The sequence below is a fragment of the Apteryx rowi genome, unplaced genomic scaffold (genome assembly GCF_003343035.1).
Source record: "Apteryx rowi isolate R43461 unplaced genomic scaffold, aptRow1 scaffold_47, whole genome shotgun sequence".
In the NCBI taxonomy this organism is placed as follows: domain Eukaryota; kingdom Metazoa; phylum Chordata; class Aves; order Apterygiformes; family Apterygidae; genus Apteryx; species Apteryx rowi.
The window spans coordinates 1,049,509-1,069,731 of record NW_020450727.1 but is presented as its reverse complement, the minus strand read 5'-3'; the positions used below and the strand labels follow the sequence as shown (position 1 = coordinate 1,069,731).

The 20,223-nt window shown below is 39.5% G+C and overlaps 1 protein-coding gene across 1 annotated transcript in view; it reads right to left on the bottom strand.

Annotated features, from left to right (window-relative positions):
- Positions 1-17,160, bottom strand: part of PLA2R1 (phospholipase A2 receptor 1) — a 43,202-nt gene extending 26,042 nt beyond the window's left edge. Inside the window, exons 1-8 of the mRNA XM_026077979.1 lie at positions 16,705-17,160; positions 14,300-14,467; positions 12,996-13,169; positions 11,762-11,875; positions 10,956-11,099; positions 9,753-9,941; positions 7,934-8,091; positions 6,380-6,487 (exon numbers count right to left, since the gene is read on the bottom strand). Coding sequence (XP_025933764.1) covers positions 6,380-6,487; positions 7,934-8,091; positions 9,753-9,941; positions 10,956-11,099; positions 11,762-11,875; positions 12,996-13,169; positions 14,300-14,467; positions 16,705-16,987 — 1,338 coding nt within the window. The 5' untranslated portion in view covers positions 16,988-17,160. The remainder of the gene's footprint in view (positions 1-6,379; positions 6,488-7,933; positions 8,092-9,752; positions 9,942-10,955; positions 11,100-11,761; positions 11,876-12,995; positions 13,170-14,299; positions 14,468-16,704) is intronic.
- Positions 17,161-20,223: the final 3,063 nt, after the last annotated feature.

The following is a 20,223-nucleotide window of genomic DNA, read 5'->3' as shown; positions in this document are numbered from 1 at the left end:
AGCTGGGCTTGCCGGCGCTCTCTTATTCTACCTAACGTCATCACCTCAATCTCACGTACTTGTATGTGCACCAAACAAAATTAAGTAACAAAAAAGGGATGTAGATTGAAGTTTTCTAACACAAGAAGCCCTGATAAGGATAAGACATCAGAACAAATGAGTTCCCCACTCCAAAACCAAAACATAGACAACTATATTTTCCCTGGAAAACATGCAAGTTATCAGATCCAAAACCTGATCTGAATACAAGCCAGCTCTCTAAAGGCCTCAGTCAGGATTCAGAGACCAAAAATCCATTCCTTACAGAAGCCAACGGAGGGTTTCCATTGACTATATGGAGCTGGATTTCATTTCAGGCTGAAGACACTTACCTTCTGGAGGAGGCCATGAATCTGACGTACCTTTAATCTCTATTTCCCCATTAACATCATATTCTTTCTCCTTCCCTTGCACATAACTCTCCGTTTTCATCACAAAGTTATGTAAAAATCCCAGCAGTGCAAGGAGGCAGCATTTGCTGAACAGAGTATCTTTTGCAGCTGGGAGACGCATAGTAATTTATTACCGGTGGAGAACACCCAGACTGAGAAGTACTTGAAGGAAGGAGGTGGGAGCTGTCCCCATCTACAGCAGCCCTCTAACAAGGCAAAGTGGGGATGAAGGAGATGTTTCCAGCACTTAGAGAACAGGTAACAGGGAACTGGAGGGCCAGGGCATGCCAGATTCAGGTCTTGGGGTTAGGGCTAACTTTATGAGGAAAGAAATATGAGTTCTGAGGAAAAAGGAGACTGGTCTTTAATTCAGCTGCGAATTTGAACATGTACAGACTGATGCCTTCAGAAAAATGGTATCAGATATCCCAATATGCTCTAATTTTGCTTACAATAATATGCATTAAACTATTGATTTTTAAGACTGCACTTGAGATGCAAAGTTTGCTAAAATGTATAGTAAATATGCTTTATTGTGCTTTTCATAGATAGAAATTGAAAACAGCCATTTGTACAGCTACCGTGTTCAAAACCATGCACAATCTGTCAGTATGAGCATGCGCAATCTCAAAAATAGCCTCGATGGTTTATATGCCTTTTTATATGGAGCAAGGCTTCTCAGCAGTATATACAAAGTCCGATTTTGGTGGCTCAAGGATTTTTATTGGAAAAATTCAATTTTTGCAGTGACAGGGGAAAAAAAGGACAGCTAAGAAGGAAGAAAGGGGTCAGTAAGGCATGTGGAGCTATAAGAGATCAAGCTACCGAAAAGGTGAGCAGGCCAAGCATGGTTCAGAGGTGATGGTCTCCTCTTCCTTCTTCCACAGCGGGAGCTGGGATAGGACTTGGAGCAGCTTTCTTCCACAGTGGGAGCTGGGATAGGACTCAGAGCAGCAAGTACTACTGCTGGGAAGGGCAGTGAAGGGTTGCCCTTGTGTCAAGCGGCTGACTCAGCCCTCGATACCAGCTGAAAGAGGTGGCAATGTTTTTGATGGGTATGACAAAAATGCAGTCAACTTTAAGGTGATCCTCCCCCATACTACATTTGTTTCAATTTTATACTTTGAATATTGTTTTACTGACTCAGTTTTGGGGATGCGTGCCAAGCCACTCAGATAGCCATCTCTTTGGCATAAAGTGTGTAGTAGCACTTGTTGGTTTATAGTTGTAGTAACTCATTACTGATATCTAATACCTGAAGTGTGAGATAAACACTACATGTCAGATTCAGTCAAGTTGTAACAAAAAAAGATTACAGCTGCCCTTTGTTTTCAACTGAAAACTGAAATATTTATTCCAGAACACAAGTAGCTTCGGTGCTGGCTTTTCATACAGCAATACACTCTAGTTATTTACCTCTTCTCAGCTCTTTCTCCATTTCAAACAGGACTTCCAAATTAAAAAAAAAAAAAATCATCATACTCAATGCAGAATTAAAATTATACATTTTTATGGCTTAACAAATGAGCCAGAACACTGAATCAGTGGTAAGCCCACCTCATCTCCTATTACACCCCTGTCTCTGGATGTCAAGAAGACTATACCACATCTAGTATGAATTGTGCCTCTATGAGTTCACATATCATACTTGCTTGGTCTTCCTGCTTGAGTGTTTTAAACAATCAAGAGAATACGGAGATGATAAACCATCTCTGTCCAATCTATCCTGAAGCTGCACAGAAATGAGAACATGACAGTCCTGCTTTGCTCCTTCCATCAGGGAGATGCTACTTGCAAGCACAGTAGTAAACAAGCACAATATCCAGGCAGACATCATCAGACACAACTTGATGATGATGTTAACAGCAAAAGGAGAAGAACGAGAAATGGATAAGCTCTTTTTCTGCTATCCAGCTTCAGTTCTTAGTACAATAAAATGCATAAGAAGATGCTCCAAACCTATCCAGGACCGCAATCAAAGCATGCCTGAACATTAAGCACATACTTAAGCCCTGCCAAATCTGAGGAGGCAAATTTCAGCTTCTAGTTAAGAAATGTGTTTAATTGATATCAGGAGCATGCTGAGTAACTGACGGAAAACTCTGCTTCCTTTTACAGTCGTTTCCCTTCAGTGCTTGGATGATTGCCTTTGCTGCTGCGCACAGTCTCCCACATGGCATGAAAATACACAAACAAAAAGAACTATAGTATTGGTTTCTATGTTTTCATCTGAGAACAATACATATGTATTGTTCAGAAGTCACATAAAAGAAAACGTTGGTTTGTGAATAAACAAATGATTGGGTTGACTGAGAATCTTCCTTATCTCTATACAAAAGAGCTATGACTTCACTAAGGGAAAAAATACGTTTTCCCATGAAAAGAATTCTGCTGCATCCAGGGGATACAATGGGGATCCTGTAGAGTCCTGCAGAGCTGGGGGAGACATAGCAACATAGCTTACACCATTACTAGTTACTGCAGTGAAAGAACTGCTGTGGTGACACAATCCTTCTTTGTTCATACAGCATGTTCACGGCCCCTGTATCTCTCATTCTTGTTCAAGTGTTTTGGCATTTTCAGCTGTTCAACAAGTTTCCCCTTCTCATTACTCCTGCCTGCCCTCTTTGGCAGGGCAAAGGATGTCAGAAATTAAATTAACTGTGGGAGAGGTTGTGGCACAAACAGTCAGAATAACAAATTACCTGGACTGTACAGTAGTCACCCAAGTGCTCTGAGGGAATGCAGATAAGAAGGCAGTGTATAACCCTCCTCTTAAAGCTTCCTTGGTGCCTAAAGATTGGAAGAAGGCAAGCTGACACTCATCTTTATCTAAAATAAAATTGCAGAGGAACTGCAGGCTGGTACGTTTGTAGTGAGAGCAAGCATAGATGGAGAAATCCAAACTTGAGGGCTGAATAATTGGACAATAAAATGGCAGATGACATTCAACACAGATAAGTATGAAGTGATGCACATGGGGAATCTCCCCTGCCTTCCCCTTAGACTCCTTGATCAGCTCATGTATAAAGTGAAGGACAGCTACCTCACTCTCACCATGCAGATTCAGGAGCTAGGAGAGTTAAACTCTGTGAAAACAACAGCTTAGTCAAAAAGCCAAATCTAACACTAGGAGTTATAAGGAGAGAAAGAATAGAAAAGCTATTATGACCATTTAAATCCATCATTTGTCATTTTTTTTAGAGTTCTGATACCCAATCTCAGAAAGGCATGTTAGAAAAGAAGGGCAACAAGGATGATCAAACATATGGAGCTGCTTCCACATAAGGAATAATTGAGTAGGCTGGGACAACAGCAAGCAGCATGAAGCTGGGTGGCTACTTCAGTACAAGACCTAGGGGACAACAAATGAAGCTAAGCTAGCAGGAGACAGATTAACACAGGAGGTGGTTTTTCCACACAAAGGGCAGTAGTTTTATAGATCTCCTCACTAAGGGATGTTGTGAATACAGAAAGTTCACATGAGTTCAAGGGGAAATTGGACAAGCACTTGGAGGGGAAATCCAATGAGGGCTGTTAAATACACAGATCATAACAGGCTCAGGAAATCCCCTGAATGGTTGGAGAACAAGAGAATATCGGGGGAAGCTTAATACAGGTTTGCCCTGTCCTGCTCTTCCCCAAACATCTGCTTGCAGCCACTTGTGGGAGGCAGAACACAGGGCTAGATGGATCATTATTCTGAATAGCTGCACTTCTCTTTATGAGGTTTCACAGCTTTAACAGCAGTTCTCTTCTCAAAAGTACAATTCTCTCCCACTACAATAGCAATGAAGATAATAGTACAGTACTGAGTATTTATCTTTTGACGCACCATTTAAAGCATAGAGGACTGAAGAAAGTCACCAGCAGAGATATAGGTTTGTACGCAGTAATTTACAACTTTGTTATCAAGCAGCTAACAGCTCCACAACCCATTCCAGAAGCTGGTGTAAGGAAAACGCTTAAAAACTATTTCAGTGTTGGGGAAAACTGCATAAAGAATCTGACCTTTGCAACAAAACATTTATTCTCATTAACAGCCTACAGACTAGGAAAAAAGAACAGTTGAACTACTAAGGGAAAAAAGTGCTTATCATATCATAAATCTCAGGAAGACAGAAGGATAAGGGGAAAAAAAGAGAGCTCAGATCTCTGCAGTAACTTGGTCTGCAAAAACTCCAATCAGCAGAACCGCAGAACATTTTAAAGGCTAGCTTATCTGATGCACAAGTCATAAAATCAACATAAGATAAAAGCTCAGTAAGAACAGATAAAACTAGAAAGCTTTATAAAAGCAAACAACTACGCCTGAGGCCAAAGTTCCCTGAGAATCTACCAGCAACCAAGCATGAAAGACAATAAGAGGTTAATGAAGTAAAAGATCAAATGTGAGAAATATCAACAGATATTCCGTGCATTTAAGGTAGATCAGCAACAAAGGAATTAACAAAAGTAAATCTGGATGAAATGAAGGCAAGTTATCCCTGGAAAATTAGGCCAATAAGTAGTTTTCTTGTATTAACGTTGTTTACAACTACAGCATCAAGAGCAACAAAATATATATTGAACAGAAAAAGAAAGTTGTCAAGACAAAATGTCTCAAATAAAATGCAACTTGGAGTAAGCTTACTACTGTCTTCTTTTGATGAAATTAATATAAATTTTCATCACATTAGAAAAAAAAAGATATACAGAACTCAAGGAACTATAACAGGCTTCAGCATGTTTTTACAGAGTGGGGAACACCTATGAGCAGATATTTATCCCAAATAGGAAGGCTGTCATAGCATATCACACTGTTTATGACCAATGATTCAATCTCTTGAGCCGCGATCTTGTGATGTACCAAATATTGAAGTGCCGTCAGCTCCTAGCAACTCGCATTCTTGATGCTCTGCACTTTCCTTTCATGGCCACGACTATGATAAACTTATTATTACACAAATAACTTGAAACTCTTCAGTGATAAAATACATTGGTCCAAATGAAGCAAACACAATCATCCTAAAATTTCAAAATTTTTAATCTGAAATGAAGTAATGTATGAAACTTCTAACTCCACAATGATCTGACCAGAAGCCTAATTCAAACTGCTGTACGTCTGGGGAAGAAATGGATCCAGCTCCAGACAGTACAGCTTCAGTCGTCTTATAATTCAATTAAGCTGACCATGGTTCTTGACTTCTCAAGACAAAACACAGGGAGTTAAAAAAGGAAGACAATGAGCTAAAGGAGTAAAGCAAGTTACAGAAGAGAGATTTCTGATGATGGGGAAAAAAAATTAAAAAAAAAAAAGGTTCACAAAATTTTTCAAATTTTGAATAAAGTTTTAACAACACCAAGTCTACAGGCTTGTTCTTCATACACAATGAAAAGAAACCAGTGGCAAATAAAATCGTATTTTAACATGTACCTTTTACTACTAGAATGCAGAGCGTAAAAGCCTGAAGACCTATTGTAATATCCTATTTAGATAGCCGTTCTCCTTCCCATTTTTGTTTGAAAGTAAAAGGAATGCTAATGTTTGAGTGGAAGAGTTCATTCTCCACGTCAAAGAAATTGATTGTTTTTCACCCTGACATTCCACTTAAATGTATGAAAACCATGTGTGGGATGAGGCATTGTATAACAGCCATTATTTGTACAGATGGCGTACAACAGTGTTTTCACTTTTGAACTAGAAAGAAATAGGAACTGCTCACAACCACTGACTATGCAACAAGCCCTAAAGGGCATCTTGCAAAAGCTTTTAATTTTGCATTAAATTTAAATTTCTATATTTTTAGCAAACAATAGGAATGAGGATTTTTCCCTAGGAAAACATGCATGTTTTTAACAAGAAAAACTAATATTCAAATATATTTTCCATAAATACATTTAGAGCTTTCCTACAATTTTATTTTATTAATATAGCTCTAAAAACAAGCAAGACAAAAAGCCCTTACCTCTGGACACCTTGAGGACAGGTCAGAAGGGACACTATCAATTTCCCCCGCTTTTTTACAAATATAGAAAGATCTGTCTTCACATTTTTTAACTTTCCAATGTCCCTCCTAAGAAAAATAAAAAATATATATTCTGTATACATGCATATCCTCATGCACATATATGCACACACACTAGGCAGTTTCTCCTCCCATTTTAACTTTTTAAGAAAAACAAGAGACAGGCAATTTTTTTCTCACTCTATTCATTTATTTAACCTTACTTGGCCCACTTAGTTTTGCCAATACTGTCAGCAGGACTTTTCACATTAATCATAGAAAAGAGTTTGTCTCTCTGAATCACTCTTTGGAATGTAATGCATTTCAATTGACTAAACTTATGGGAATGCTGGGAGCACTTACTTTTCAGAATCATGTATTGAATATTTCTCATCTATATTATAGTTCTTTGTAAGATTAGTCTTTATATTTGAGCAGTCCTTATTCAAAATATTACAAAAACTGTATAATTTTCAGTCATTGAGTACTGTACATGTACCAAAAGTAATGCTTGAAGAATTACATATTGAACCCTCTTTTCCAATACTATTATGTATTCATTTGCAATACTATTACGTATTCATTTGTTTGTTTACATTTGCAAAATGAGTAAAATATGGTTTTGTGCATCTAAAAATACAATTTTACCAAAATCCTATTTTCTGCTTCCAGTGAGAGCCCATTTTTCCAGTTCACTGTAATAGTCCTGGCTTTCCCATGAGTTGCCTGAATAAGGATTGCAATCTGGACCCACTACTGGAGAGACAATAGAAACTCTTTTTGACACAGTTTTCACACTTTGACAAAACATACTTTACCACAAAATTGGATTAGAGTCCGCTTGTGAGTCACATATCAGTGAATTTAAGTATTTTAAAGTAAAATTCTGACAAAATTAAGAGAAAATTGACAGGTGCCATGAATTGTGATGCAAAAGTATGTAGGGTAAGCTTATTTGCACGACTCCCAGTCTTACAACACCTGACTGATGTGGGGTTAATCTGCTCAATCTGCTGTCAACTTTTATAGTTTTACGTAGATCTAGATTACTACTTGTTTTTGAAAGATGCTGCATAAGATGCATAAGTATTGACAGCAACATAAAACTGGCACAGCTGGCACAGTTTTTCAAAATAGGAATTTCAAGCTGTAAGGGCTGAATCTGACACACCATAAATTACAATATATACTACTCAGATTTTAAATCACTTTCTCTTTATCAAAATACCTACTGATATTTGTTCTCTTCCATTTGGCAAGCTTTATGTATGTAACATTTTTTAATCGACCATAAGCTCAAAATCTATGATTAATTTTCTGTGCATTAGCACTGCAAAACATATTGGTTTCTAAAGCCTACATTGCATTTATCACTATTTGAATACATTAGACATCAAATGACAAAAATCATACTACAGGTCATGGTTTAAAAAAGTATGCACAGTGAGAAAATAAATTATTATAAGCAAAATAAAAGTGTTGGTCTTATTCTTTCAATAAGAAGAGGAAACTTACAGATCCTTGTGCTGAAACACAGAGCTGTCCTGTTCTTTGAAAGACACTTGGTTCTTGGTTGTGCCAGTTTGAGAATTTTACTGGGGTGCCATCAGACCACTGAAAGACAACTGGGGTGCTGTTACTGTATAATCCAATCCACGTTTCAGTCACATTTTCTAGAAGAGAATGAGATTTTAGATTTTAATGATGAAGAAATAATACTCATTGTTTCTATAACATCACATCACTGTTAAGAATTATTCACAGTATTTCAGTCAAAATTACCTTCTTTCAGGAAAACTAATTGAGTTGCATGAATTTTAGGACAGCTTACTGATGAGATAATGCTCTGCTGCCCTTGAAGGCTAAAATGTTTCAAAAGTAGACCAACATACATGATAATAGTCTTTGAAACGCTCCAAAGAGTCAAACTGAGAGCATATACACTTTTCTGACGCTTGCGTGGGGCAGAAAGCCTGATAGGGAAGGGAAAGGTGGTTTCTTTTTGTATTCTTTCACTGGGTGGTCAACATTAGGTTTTCTCTGAGTGACAGCTGTAGCCATGGGGGCTGACATATATGAAAGAGAAGGGCTGCAGTTTGAGGTAATGCCTAACTTGACCAGCTACTACAGGTAGAAAAACTAGACACATAAAGGTGCATAAACCCTTCCTCTGAAAACAGAGATCTGAAATAGGTCTGAAATAGAAGAAGCAGACTTAGAAGCTGAAAACAAGTTGAGAATAATTACTTGGCTTAATCAGGTATCTATCCATTAATGGAGGTGAGGGAGGCGATGAAGTGGTTCATCTCCTAGGAGAAAGAGAGACAGGACAGTGGAGAGGATGGGGGTGGAGGGAAGGGGGAGAATGCCCTGTAAATCCAGTATAATGCACTGTCCTGCATCCACAGCTTAGAGTATAGCTCAGTTGATAAAACATGTCACTATGCCCCCTGCTCAGGGAAGCTTAAAGTCACGGCCAAACTATGAAGTTCAGCCAACACAATGTCGTCAGCTGGAGGTACAAAATATTTACACCTCTGCTGTTGCTATGACAACAAAACTCTTGGTATTGCTGCACCAGCAAGACAGCTTTTATTCATTAAGTTCTTAGTGTAATTACACTACCTCTTAAGACAATGTGGACTAGCAGAACTCCTTCTTTGATACACCCTGTGCTCATCAAGGGGACTCTGCCAAAATACTAGCAGTGGTAGAAACTTTGCAATTAAGACAAGGCCAACTTCCAAAGCAAAAAATACTCTAACCTGTTGTTGCTTTAAAGCACAATTCTTGCATAAGTATATCACTGGATATTTCACAACAGTTTCCAGGAAACCAGCCAACAACAGGCAAGGACAAAAGCTAAACTGTTGAGGGCTTATGAGAAGAAGAGGGTATATGAGGGCTCCACAAAAACTGGCCATTTTATTGTGAATCTCTGACTTTTGTTATAACCACTGACTGTACCACTTGCCTATCATGCCTCCAATGCAACGGCCACACAATCCAAATAAAGTGTGACCAGCAGCCTTACGAAAGCCTTGGAGTTATATACTCCTTAAACACTGAGCCAAGCATATAGCTCCTCATCGTGTTCCAACACATTTACTTTGTTTACTTGTTTCTTTACTATAATAAATTCATTGGCGTAGCTATAATTTTTAAGGATCCTAGAAGGAGAAAACATCATGCTTTCCTTTTCTTTTATGTATTATTTGGGTGTGCCATGTAATATAATGCTTAAGTGACTAACAACGTTAAATAGCTACCTAGAAATGCATCACAAAATACTTCAAGATACACTGCGTGGTTTAAACTAACTCCCAAAACTCACCACGTTTCAGCAAGTTAAGGAGCAACTCTGCATCTGCCATGGAGGATATACTAATGAGTCTGCTATTGTCACTTTGGCATGAGATAAAAGCATCACTCCAGCTCTTCTCCTCCTTATGAAGTCTGTAGCAGTTGCGATTGTATGGATACCAGCCAGCATCACAACGAGTAGCATAGTACTTCCACGTATCTTTCAATTAAGTATACAAGGTTAGAGTATATTACATAAAATTGCCAAGATTATGTTATGTTCATAATGTATTCAGAGCTATTTTCTTATTTACAAAAACTGAAAACAAAAGTCATCCAAGATAACTAAAGGAGGACAAAATACACATCCCATGGAATGCCATCTGCAGACCAAACTGAAGTTTCTCCCACTTACTTTATGACTCAACCATTTGGGCTGTTGTACTGTAACAAACACACTAATAGAACTGTTATCCAGTTTGACACATGTTGTACTTTTGTCCCTATTATGTTTGGACTTGATTCAAAACCTCCTGAAGCCTTTTCAGATGCTTTAGCTGAAAAGAGTTTAGGTAAGCCCCTTTTTGTTATCTGAAGCAAGTAGGGAAACTTTATTTATCAGGAAAAAGTTGAACCTGTGTGACCTGTTCCTATCAAAAATGAAAATTAATATTCTAAAAAACAGAATTCTGTGTTTAAGTTTCTCACAGAATGAGAATCTGAGGCATTTTATAAACTGTACCTCCTGCACTCACTATACATACACACTTAAGAAAAAATGTACAATGCTTTTTTTATCATGTGAAAAGTACAGCATGCCATAAAAATAACTGCAAATCTAGAGCTGCATTTATACAACTTTCTTCTCTGCGGGCAATTGGTTAATTCCACTCTGAGCTGAAAAACTCCTTTTAAACTCACAAGTGTGGCTCTATTGCAATACACTGAGAATCAGTGTTCCGTAAGTCTCTTTGTTCATGCGAAGAACCAATTAAATGCTATGCATATTAAAATGATTTGGCAGTTCTAAGAGCCTCAGCATGTTTTCCAGGGCTGCATTTGAACAGAAAAAAGTATTAGTACTACAGCTAAGGAAAACTGCATTCAACTTAAAGTAGCAAACCCATACGTTTACTCCAGCTAAGACTCTGTTCTGAAAACTTTATATGCAATGTATACTTCATATGTATATGTTCTTCCACACCCATAAATACGATACCACTGAGGGACTCACCCAAAGTTTCATGCTCTGTCTTATTTAAATATTTTTTGCATACAAAAGGCAATCCAGATTCACATAAATAACTTTGCCAGCCGTACTTCAATTTTGAATTAATCACTGCGCAATGATTTTCTTGAAAGCGGATATCAGAGACATCTGCAAACACATTTTTGAGAAGCACACAATTATACAAATTCACTTCTTATTTGTAAAGTTGTGTTACAGTACTTTCCACATCTTATTGAATGAATATATAAACATCCCCATGTATCCAAACTTCCAGCAATTTTACACCAACTGGCCAACACTATAATAAGAGGCAGAACTGGACAGGTGAACATCGATCATGACTTACACGTGTGTGTCAGTCTTTCCTTGGCTGCTGCTATCAGATGAATGGCTGAAATAAGTCCTAGTGTTACAGTATACGTGCTGGTGGCCACACACCAAAATGTAGCAAACCATGTCACAAAGCTCATGCGCTCATGCAAACAAATTAAAACACCCTTCTTCCACAAGATCAACTAGAGCATAGCTTTTAACTATGTAACCAGAATGTTAAAAACCACCATTAGAAGTAAATGACAGAAGGGCCAAATCCTTAACGTTTGGAACAGATGCATCTCAACTGATGCCACAACCCTAGAAGTGGCTCAGTTCATGAGTACGAACAAATACTTCTACAAAAAGAGGCACTCCCATTCACTTAGTCCACTTTTCAAGTGTAGACGTAGGAGCAGCACTCTTGCATCTAAGCTGCAGTTACAGAGAGTATATAATTACACTGCTATAACATATCCAAGAGGAACATCAAGTACTTGATCTCCAGTTCACAAACACTAATGGTGCTCCATCTGACCACTGCCAGCCAGCATCTTCCTCCAGTCGATTCAGGCCTGTCCACAGTACAATGTCTGTGGCGTTTAACTGCCCTGAAACAGACAAAATAAACAAAATCCCTTCAAAAACTACTCATTATGCAAACCCTTCTGACACAAGTTGTTGCTGACCTTAGAAGCTAAATCTGTAACAAACAGCTGCATAAATGCCAGCCTGTTTCAGGTTTTTGTGAGACATAAAACAAATAGCCATTAGTCCCTTTACAACTCGTAGGCATGTCAAAAAGCTAATGATATAATTTTCAAAACTTCCTGTTTTCTTATATCCTGCAATTGAAAATAGACAATAATGGGAAGCAATGGGAAAGAAGAGACATTGGAACCTGAAGCAGCCTTTACAATGCAATTCTACAACCCCTTTCCTTAACTTGGTGTTCTTCACTCACACTAAAGTATATGTGAAAGCAATGCTATCAGAAGACTAAACAAAATTTGTACGAGACTTTCTGCATGGGAAAAATTCAAAAAGCTTATCAAAGAAGGAATACCACCCATTTATGAAGGCAGAGAAATGTCGTATTTCCCATGTAGGAAATTTGCTTTAAGCCTGTTAGAGAGTTCTAGTCATTAGCTTACAAAGAAAAGTCAGCAGGGGCTAACATTTGGACATTATGGTAGATGGCAGAAAGGTAAATATTTGTACAATTTTTCAAAGAAAACAAACACGCTCCGTAACTACAGCTAAAAAGAATGAATAGGAATCACCATGGAGAGTGAGAGTACACATAACACATGCCACCAGTTTTGAACTTGGTTTACTAAGGCTGTAACTTATCTTCATCCTTGCTTTTTCAACTAACTTTACTGAAGTGTGTTATGTGATGAAGCCTTGAAAGCAGCAGTGGGAGAGACATAATACATAGTATTAAGCTCCATGTCTTAACCCCTTTTTCACAGGTAAATTGGGAATCTAACTACAGACTTCCTATACGATCTACAAAGAAAGGCAAGCTGAACTGCCTCCCTATGGAGCACACGGCATTTATACAGAGACACTGGAGACAGACTTCACTGAGGCAGGTGAATTCTTGGCCTTATTGAAGGCTACAACAAAATTCCACAGTCTTCAGAGTCAGGATTTCAAACATTCTCCAACTGAATAAGTTAAGCATGTCCTTAAACCAAACATTAGCACTACACAATCTTTACTCACTGCTTAAGTCACTTATATAGTTCTGCTCTTCCACGTCCACTATACTTAGCAGATCTCCTCCTTGCATCTGGCACGCGACCCGTGCTTCGTTCCAGGGGAGAACAGACAGAAGATTGAACTGGTAGCAAACGTGTGTGTCAGGGTTCTTCTTCCAAAAAACATCACAGCCACTCTCTGCTCGAAAACAGATTAATTACTACAATTACTACAATCAGAAATTACTACGCATTACTACACACATTACAACAATCAGAAATAAAATACCTATAACATTTTAGTTCATTAGTGACAGCGGAATCAAAATGGAAACATGCTTTATGAACTCCTTTTTATGTTCCTCTGTTAAAGTACATGTGGAAATAGGGCACTAAGTGAATAAAACACTGCTCCATTTTTTATATGGTTGATAAATACTCAGCAGCTGATCTGCAGCTGGCGGTGATTTTCACAGCTCTCATGAAGCCAACAGACCTATGTTTTAATTTATACCAGCTGATCACTTGTTTCTAAAGCTGAACTTGGAAACATCCACATCATGAACACCTCACCCACCTTGTGGAGGAGCAGTCACCTATATCCCCTTCTATCCATTACTCAAGTGAATAAACTTACTATAATTACATAATATAAGCAAGGCTGAAAACACCATCTTTTATTAAGGTCGTCCAGAAATTCACATTATAAAGTCATATTTTCAACTGTTTATAACGTGCTTTGCAATAGAGATCTGAAACATTGCATGAGCTCACAGGAAGCAATGGGCTAAACTCCTTGGAAAACTACAGCATTCAATTTATAATTTTTAATATTCAAGAAAATTATATGCCCAAAATCTTTCAGATAGCAAATGCTTTTAAAGCTATTGCTTTTAAATGTTTTAGGCCCAAAATGTAAGCATGGTAGTAAAGGAATGTAAAAGATGTTATGCAGTCAAAAGCAGAATGTGACTTTGCAGAAGCACTCTTTAATTCGCATGCTTCAGAGAAGCTCTCTATAGTTCACTGGGACAGAAAGAGATATASGTGGCTTTGCTGCAGGGTAAGGTCAACAGGCTGCACAAAATAGCAAGCACTTCGCATCCTTTTGCTCACCCTCTGTAGTTTTGCTCTTGGGATCAGGTCTTGGATCTCCAAAGGCCAAACATGATGAATTATGATAAAGTCTGCTTTGGGTTTTTTTAAAGAGACATCCCCCTCTAATGAAAGGGAAGTAATCTTGTAATCCAAAACAGCATGCTCTCCTAGAATTATTAATAAAGGTCCGAGATACTTTTACTTAGGAAAAAGAAGACAAGCAACACCTACCAGCATTTGGGCAAAATCCCCATTTTTCATCTTGTTCATAGTGACTTGTTGTGGCACACCAGTCAAATTCCTTTCCATCTCTTGTACATTCATAATACCACTTGTTGTTATACTTAAATGGAAAAACGCATGGGAAACCAAAAGAATTTCCCAGCAAAGTATACGTTTCTGTAATAAATGAAATGCAGAGATTAGAAGAACACATTCACAGAGATTTTTTTGTCCCACAGTTCATTATTTCTGTTATTAACAGTGACAATAACAACAAAATGTCTCTTTAATGCTATTTGCTGATTTTAATTTATACTTGATACCACAGCATTATTACAAGTACAAGCAGCAAAACTTCAGTGAGCGGAATTCTGAAATAATAGTTTAAGAAATCTGTCATCAGCAAAAAAGGCACATTCTCATGACTTACTACAGTTAAAAAAAAAAAATTATCATACAAAAATCTGCATTTACACTTGAGAATAACTACATAAAATGATAGAAGAATCACAACATGCTCAAATGCAGGCTCTGTTTATTTTTTATTATTTTTAACTCTTCTAACAAACATGTAATTTAGTGTGATTTGTCCTGCTCCTCCCACTCTTTTTAATGAATTTCTAATGTTTCTTCCATTCTCTTTGTTAATCTATGGGAAAGGAAATGTGAAAGGCAAAGAAATAATAATAACAGGCTTTTTTAAATAAGTTTTTGTATCATGGTGAATAATAATCTGGCTAAAGAGTAGCTATGTTACATATATTTGTTGTTACATCAATCAATGACTTATAAAATATTTAAAATATTTTATATTATATTTTGAGTATGAAAATATTAAAAGAATCAAGTGCAACTGAAAGCTGTAAAAGCTTTAACTCACTGAGTACCTTCTTAACCTCAAAGCACTAGCTTCTAGGAAAGGTTAAAGAACCACAATCACATTTAGACTGAAATTGTTTGCCAAAGATCCTGTGATGACAGCCTAAAGATCAAAGTCCTTTGACTACAGAATAAGTACATATTGCCAGTTTCCAAGAGGTTTCCAGAGCTAATGGCTGTCTGTGCAGAGACACATAAAGAAGCAGTTTATACATTGTAAATATCTTTCAAAGCCTCCTGATACTAATAAATGATAGGAAGAGCATAGGTAAAAAAAAAAAAGTCAGGATTACGTCTCTGTCAGCTACAGAGGTGCAAAGGATTACCTCAGTCCTGGTAAGAAGCCAAAGTCAAGGGCTATAGTCCTCTCACCATAGTTAAGTATACTTTTTTCTTTGAGAGTAGAAATCCCACTCCCCAACTTGGGGATTCATAGGTTGGCTTCTATTTGCACGTGCATATGCTGAGGGGGAAGGAGGGAGATAGAAACTGGAAGTGAATCAGACTTTGCCAGTGCAATTAGTTACTTTGCTCCTGGAAGTAGGTTAGAAGAAGGGCCTGCCTACGGCTGATCCTCCTCTCTGAGATGCCTCCTGGAGTACTAGGAATAAACCAGGTCTCCTTTCATCTCACTAGCTTTACATAGCAAGCGTTTAAGGCTTTTTGTTGTTTTAAACATCTTCTCTCTGGTCTTAAATATAAACTCCACTAGGTTTTAGAGAAATGGTCAGATGCTATAGTGTTTTCACAGTTATCACAGCTTCCAAAGGAAAGACCGTAGCAGAGGCCAAGACCAGCTACACATTCAGAGGAAACCACAGAGGCGAGAGCTCTGCAACCCAAAGAGCCAGCTCACGTGGGCAGAGTCAACAGCTCCAGTCTGAGATGTGTTGTGCAAACGTAAGGCCTTCCCCTCTAAAGAAATGCCGAAGGAGAAGGGGAACCAGGGGTCAAGGTACAGACTGGCTGTGCTGCTGCTCATGGTAAACAGGTTTATCTTAGTCCTTATATCTGGAAACTTGTTAAGGTATGCTGGTCTTGAGATAAACTCGTACCCCTTCGCTAGTCCTACACCAGGATTAATCAAAAGCCTGATCTCTGCCCGACAGCTTGTCATGTTCAGAGTCCAGGCTTTGAATGTTGCAAACATTTGGTTAACGCCTATCGGAATTTCAGGTTGATTTTCAGTGATTTGAATTCAAATTTTTCTTTTTCTTTGGGTCTATTTGATGATGAAAGTTGCAAGACAGGCAACAACATATCCTTAGCTCAGCTTTTTGTTTTATAGAGAATTTGAAGTGGGCATTTCCTGATTTGCAAGTATAGAAGTACATTTTTTGTGTCCACATAACAGATGAACACACTATGCAACGGGTTCTTCTCCTCTTCTTAATTATTGCCATATAAAAAAGAAGGAATTTAGAGTCTCAAACCACAATACAGACTGGAAGTGATTGTAAGCATCTGACCTTGCTTCAAAAGAACTTTTGAAAACTGTTCCCATACACATTTCTATGACAACATTTTATTTTTACCTTGAAACGGATGTTCACAAAGGTCTTCATCATAGGACATGTACTGCTTCCATTGATGATTTGATTTTTTTTTTGCCACAATACGTTTGCTGTTTTCAACAGCTAATTTGTACTCTGATACACCAACTAGCGTTCTTCCATCACAGTTCCACCACAATGAATACTGAGTTGAATCACATTCAAGCATACTTAACGGCTGTTCTGGTTTATTGATGTTCAGTCCTAGACAAGTACTTCTGCCTATGTTGAAAAGACGACGATTAGATACCCATTTCCATAACATATATTTTGAGAGCTGATCGCAGTCTTCTAGAACAAGGCCAGCTGTATCTGCTTTAATGCACAGGTTGGAGTCTTCACTTTGGATAATAAATATCCCCTTATCTGCAGGGGAAAAAAAGACTTTCAGTTTATAGAATTTTGCAGATGGTCGTATATTATTATTGGAAGACAAATGTTTTAGTTGGGGCTACTCATCAAGAACACTGAAAATATCCATCAAAATGACTGGCACTTAACTTAAAGTAAGAAGGCTGGTCTAAATTTGTGGTGCCCATACTTTACTGCCAGTTGCATGCTAATGATTTTATTTTTAAAGCACACATTGAAGTAACTAATGATTTTCAGTGCCCACCTGAAACGCTTTAAGACAGCTCAATTTTTAACATGTGGACCATTTGTAAGATCAGAAACATAAGGCTATGTAATATTTCTGAAGTTGGACATCCAAAAAATCGGGTGTCCAAAAACATTAGCCATTTTCAAAAAAAGCACCGGTCACCAAGAAATACTCAGTAATGGAGAACACAGGTTCAAGTGTTACAGCAAGTCCAACAGAAGTGATACTGTATGTTGTAAAATAATTTTCTGTAGAAAGTGAAGGGAGTGAGATTACAATTAAAGGAAAAGCCAAAAAGTTTAAGGCTGAAATTGCCATATTCTCTGTTATGTTCATTCTTCACTCTCTGTAACTCTAGAGGCAGAAAACTTATTTTGCATTGTAAATAGGATACAAAAAGAGTAGGATTTATCTCAGTCATGAGAGGTAGTGGCCAAGAGTTAAAGTCTTAACTATTGGATACATATTTTTCATCCATACATGACTATCCTGGGCCATACCAGATGTCACGCGGTTTAGCCTGACATTCCAGCTTTTTTGGAGTCGTGTAGAAATTCACTTAATTATGTGACATCACACTATAAGCATGTGAACAAAAGTCAGCTGTTTTAATGTCTTCGGAACAAATGTTTAATTGAGTACATACACTGAAAAATGAGAAGATTTGAGGAACTGGAAATCGGCAAAAGATGAACCTGTATCAGTTTAGTGATATCCTTGAGCCTGAAATCCTGGGGTAGTTAACCCACGGAGTTCCTCTCACATGATAGCCGAGAAACTTATTTTATGCCTCATGAGATTATTTGTTGAAAACCTGAGTGGCATTTCCATTTTGCCTTGAAATTTTACAGTGAGGACTTCTCCACATGTGCTATCTGTTGCAATTCATTAACCCTAGCATCCTGAAGCAGTAATAATAATAACTAAAAAAAAAAAAACCTTTCAAACCAAAATAGCCCACATCTGAAGTATGAGATGCAGAGGCACACCCAGATCCTGGGTCTGGTGCACTGCACACCTACAGTTAGGTGTAGCGTTAAAAAATAAAGATTTTTTAGGCGCAGTGGGACAGTGCCATGTAACACAGACAGGAGACTGGCATTTCCCAAGCATCTCCGAGCTGCCTTACATTAAGCCCCTCACTGTTGGGGCAGAGCGAGGTGCTTTTCCTGCACTCCTTCAGCAGCCCGTCCTATTCCCGCAGCTCTGTGTCTGTGTCACTGAAAAAAACCAGACCACGCTTTGCGCCAGATACCCTGTCTGGGCCTTCGCTTCTGAGTTTTCTTTGAAGCTGCATGGTCTGTGCCGGCTTCAATCTTCTTACCCCACCCAGTCCTCCACAGGCCGCACTGCTGGGATGGTCCCTATCTACAGGCACAAACCACATGGGCAGAAGAGGGGTTTCTCTCTCATGCTAGGGAGTATCTTTTCCCTTTTACAGCACTGAAAACAGCCTTATTTTGGTTGACCAACAAACTAGGCAGCTAATTTGCAAAATTAGAGGGAGCTGGGGTGTCATTAGCACCAGCAAACACTGATTAATAAGGTTAATTCACTGTGACACTGGAGTTCACACTTAAAGAGGGTGGTCTTGCTCACGAGCGGCTTCCACTCAGCACGTCCCAGCCTGTCTCCGCTCTCCTGTATAGCACACAGCAGCTCCCGTGGGGCAGCTTCCCCAGGGTGAGCGGAAAGGGGACGCAAAAAAACACCCAGAGATGAGGGATTTTCAACCCTCTATACGCAAAAACATTTGGATGCCTCTATCTATAAGGTTCTTAAGGGCTGTAATGGCTGCTGAGGAAAGATAAGGGTCTTAAAAAGGCTACACAGGCAACCCAGATGGAGGACGTGAATAACAACGTGCTTTCCTTCGTCGCTCTGCAGCCGCTGCATGCCAAGGATGGCCAGACCACAACTCCTGAGCCACAGAGCCTGGTTTCGAACATGGTTTCCGTTCCCCAGCTGCACCAGGCGGCTGGCAGGGACACTGTGCTGGCACAAAGAAGCCGGACGAGCGCCCGCGCGAGGGGCAGGGCAGACACGAGAGCTGGCAGGCTCGCAGTGAGCTCCACGTGGGCCCGGTTCAGCCCGCTCCCGCGCCAGGGCAGCGTCAGGCCTGGGGCACCGCTTCTGGGACTCCCTCACATATCGATTTTGTTAGAAAGCTCCTGGCGTCGGGGAGGATTCCTGCGGCAAAGAGCCTCTAGGGGCAGCTCACAAGGCCCAAAGCAAAAAGGAGTTATCCCACACTTCAGCATTTGACAGGATGGAGGGAGCCCTCTGGAAGCAACTCTGCTCCCACCATCCAGGCCTGCTCCGTACAAGGAAAAGGTGGCAAAAACCCAAGATCCAGAAGCGCAGCCTCATTCGAACGCGAGGCCACAGAGAGCTGATAGCGGAGGAGCCCCTCCGAGTTCCTGTTTACTTAGGTTCAGCACCGCCAATACTGAATAAAGAGGTGCGACAAAGCCAGGAGTACAAGTTATCTCTGTTTCCTTCCTCCTCACCTCCCACTTCCYCCCCCCCCCCCCAAAAAAAAAGCAGTGGGCATTGCTTATGTGGTAATGAGGAAAATAGCTGGAATTTATCAGGAACCAGGAAAACCCATCTGTATTCCCTCCGGGGGAGAGGAAAGCAACAGGCAGCAGAAGGTCTATAATATGCTCCCGAAACACGGGAAGAGAACGGAGCAAGACGTGCCCCCTTCGAGGCTCACGCAGGTCAGGCGTCCCCCCTCAGCCCCTCACCCAGCCGGAGCGACACCCCCAGCCTGCCCAAACCCTCCTGGCTCCGAGCCAGGCGCAGGAACTCGGCGCAGGAGACTCGCGCCCGCCCCGACGTGCCCCGAGGGGCAGCGCAGCGCAGCGTCGCGCAGGGCGCGAGCAGCCCCGGCCGCT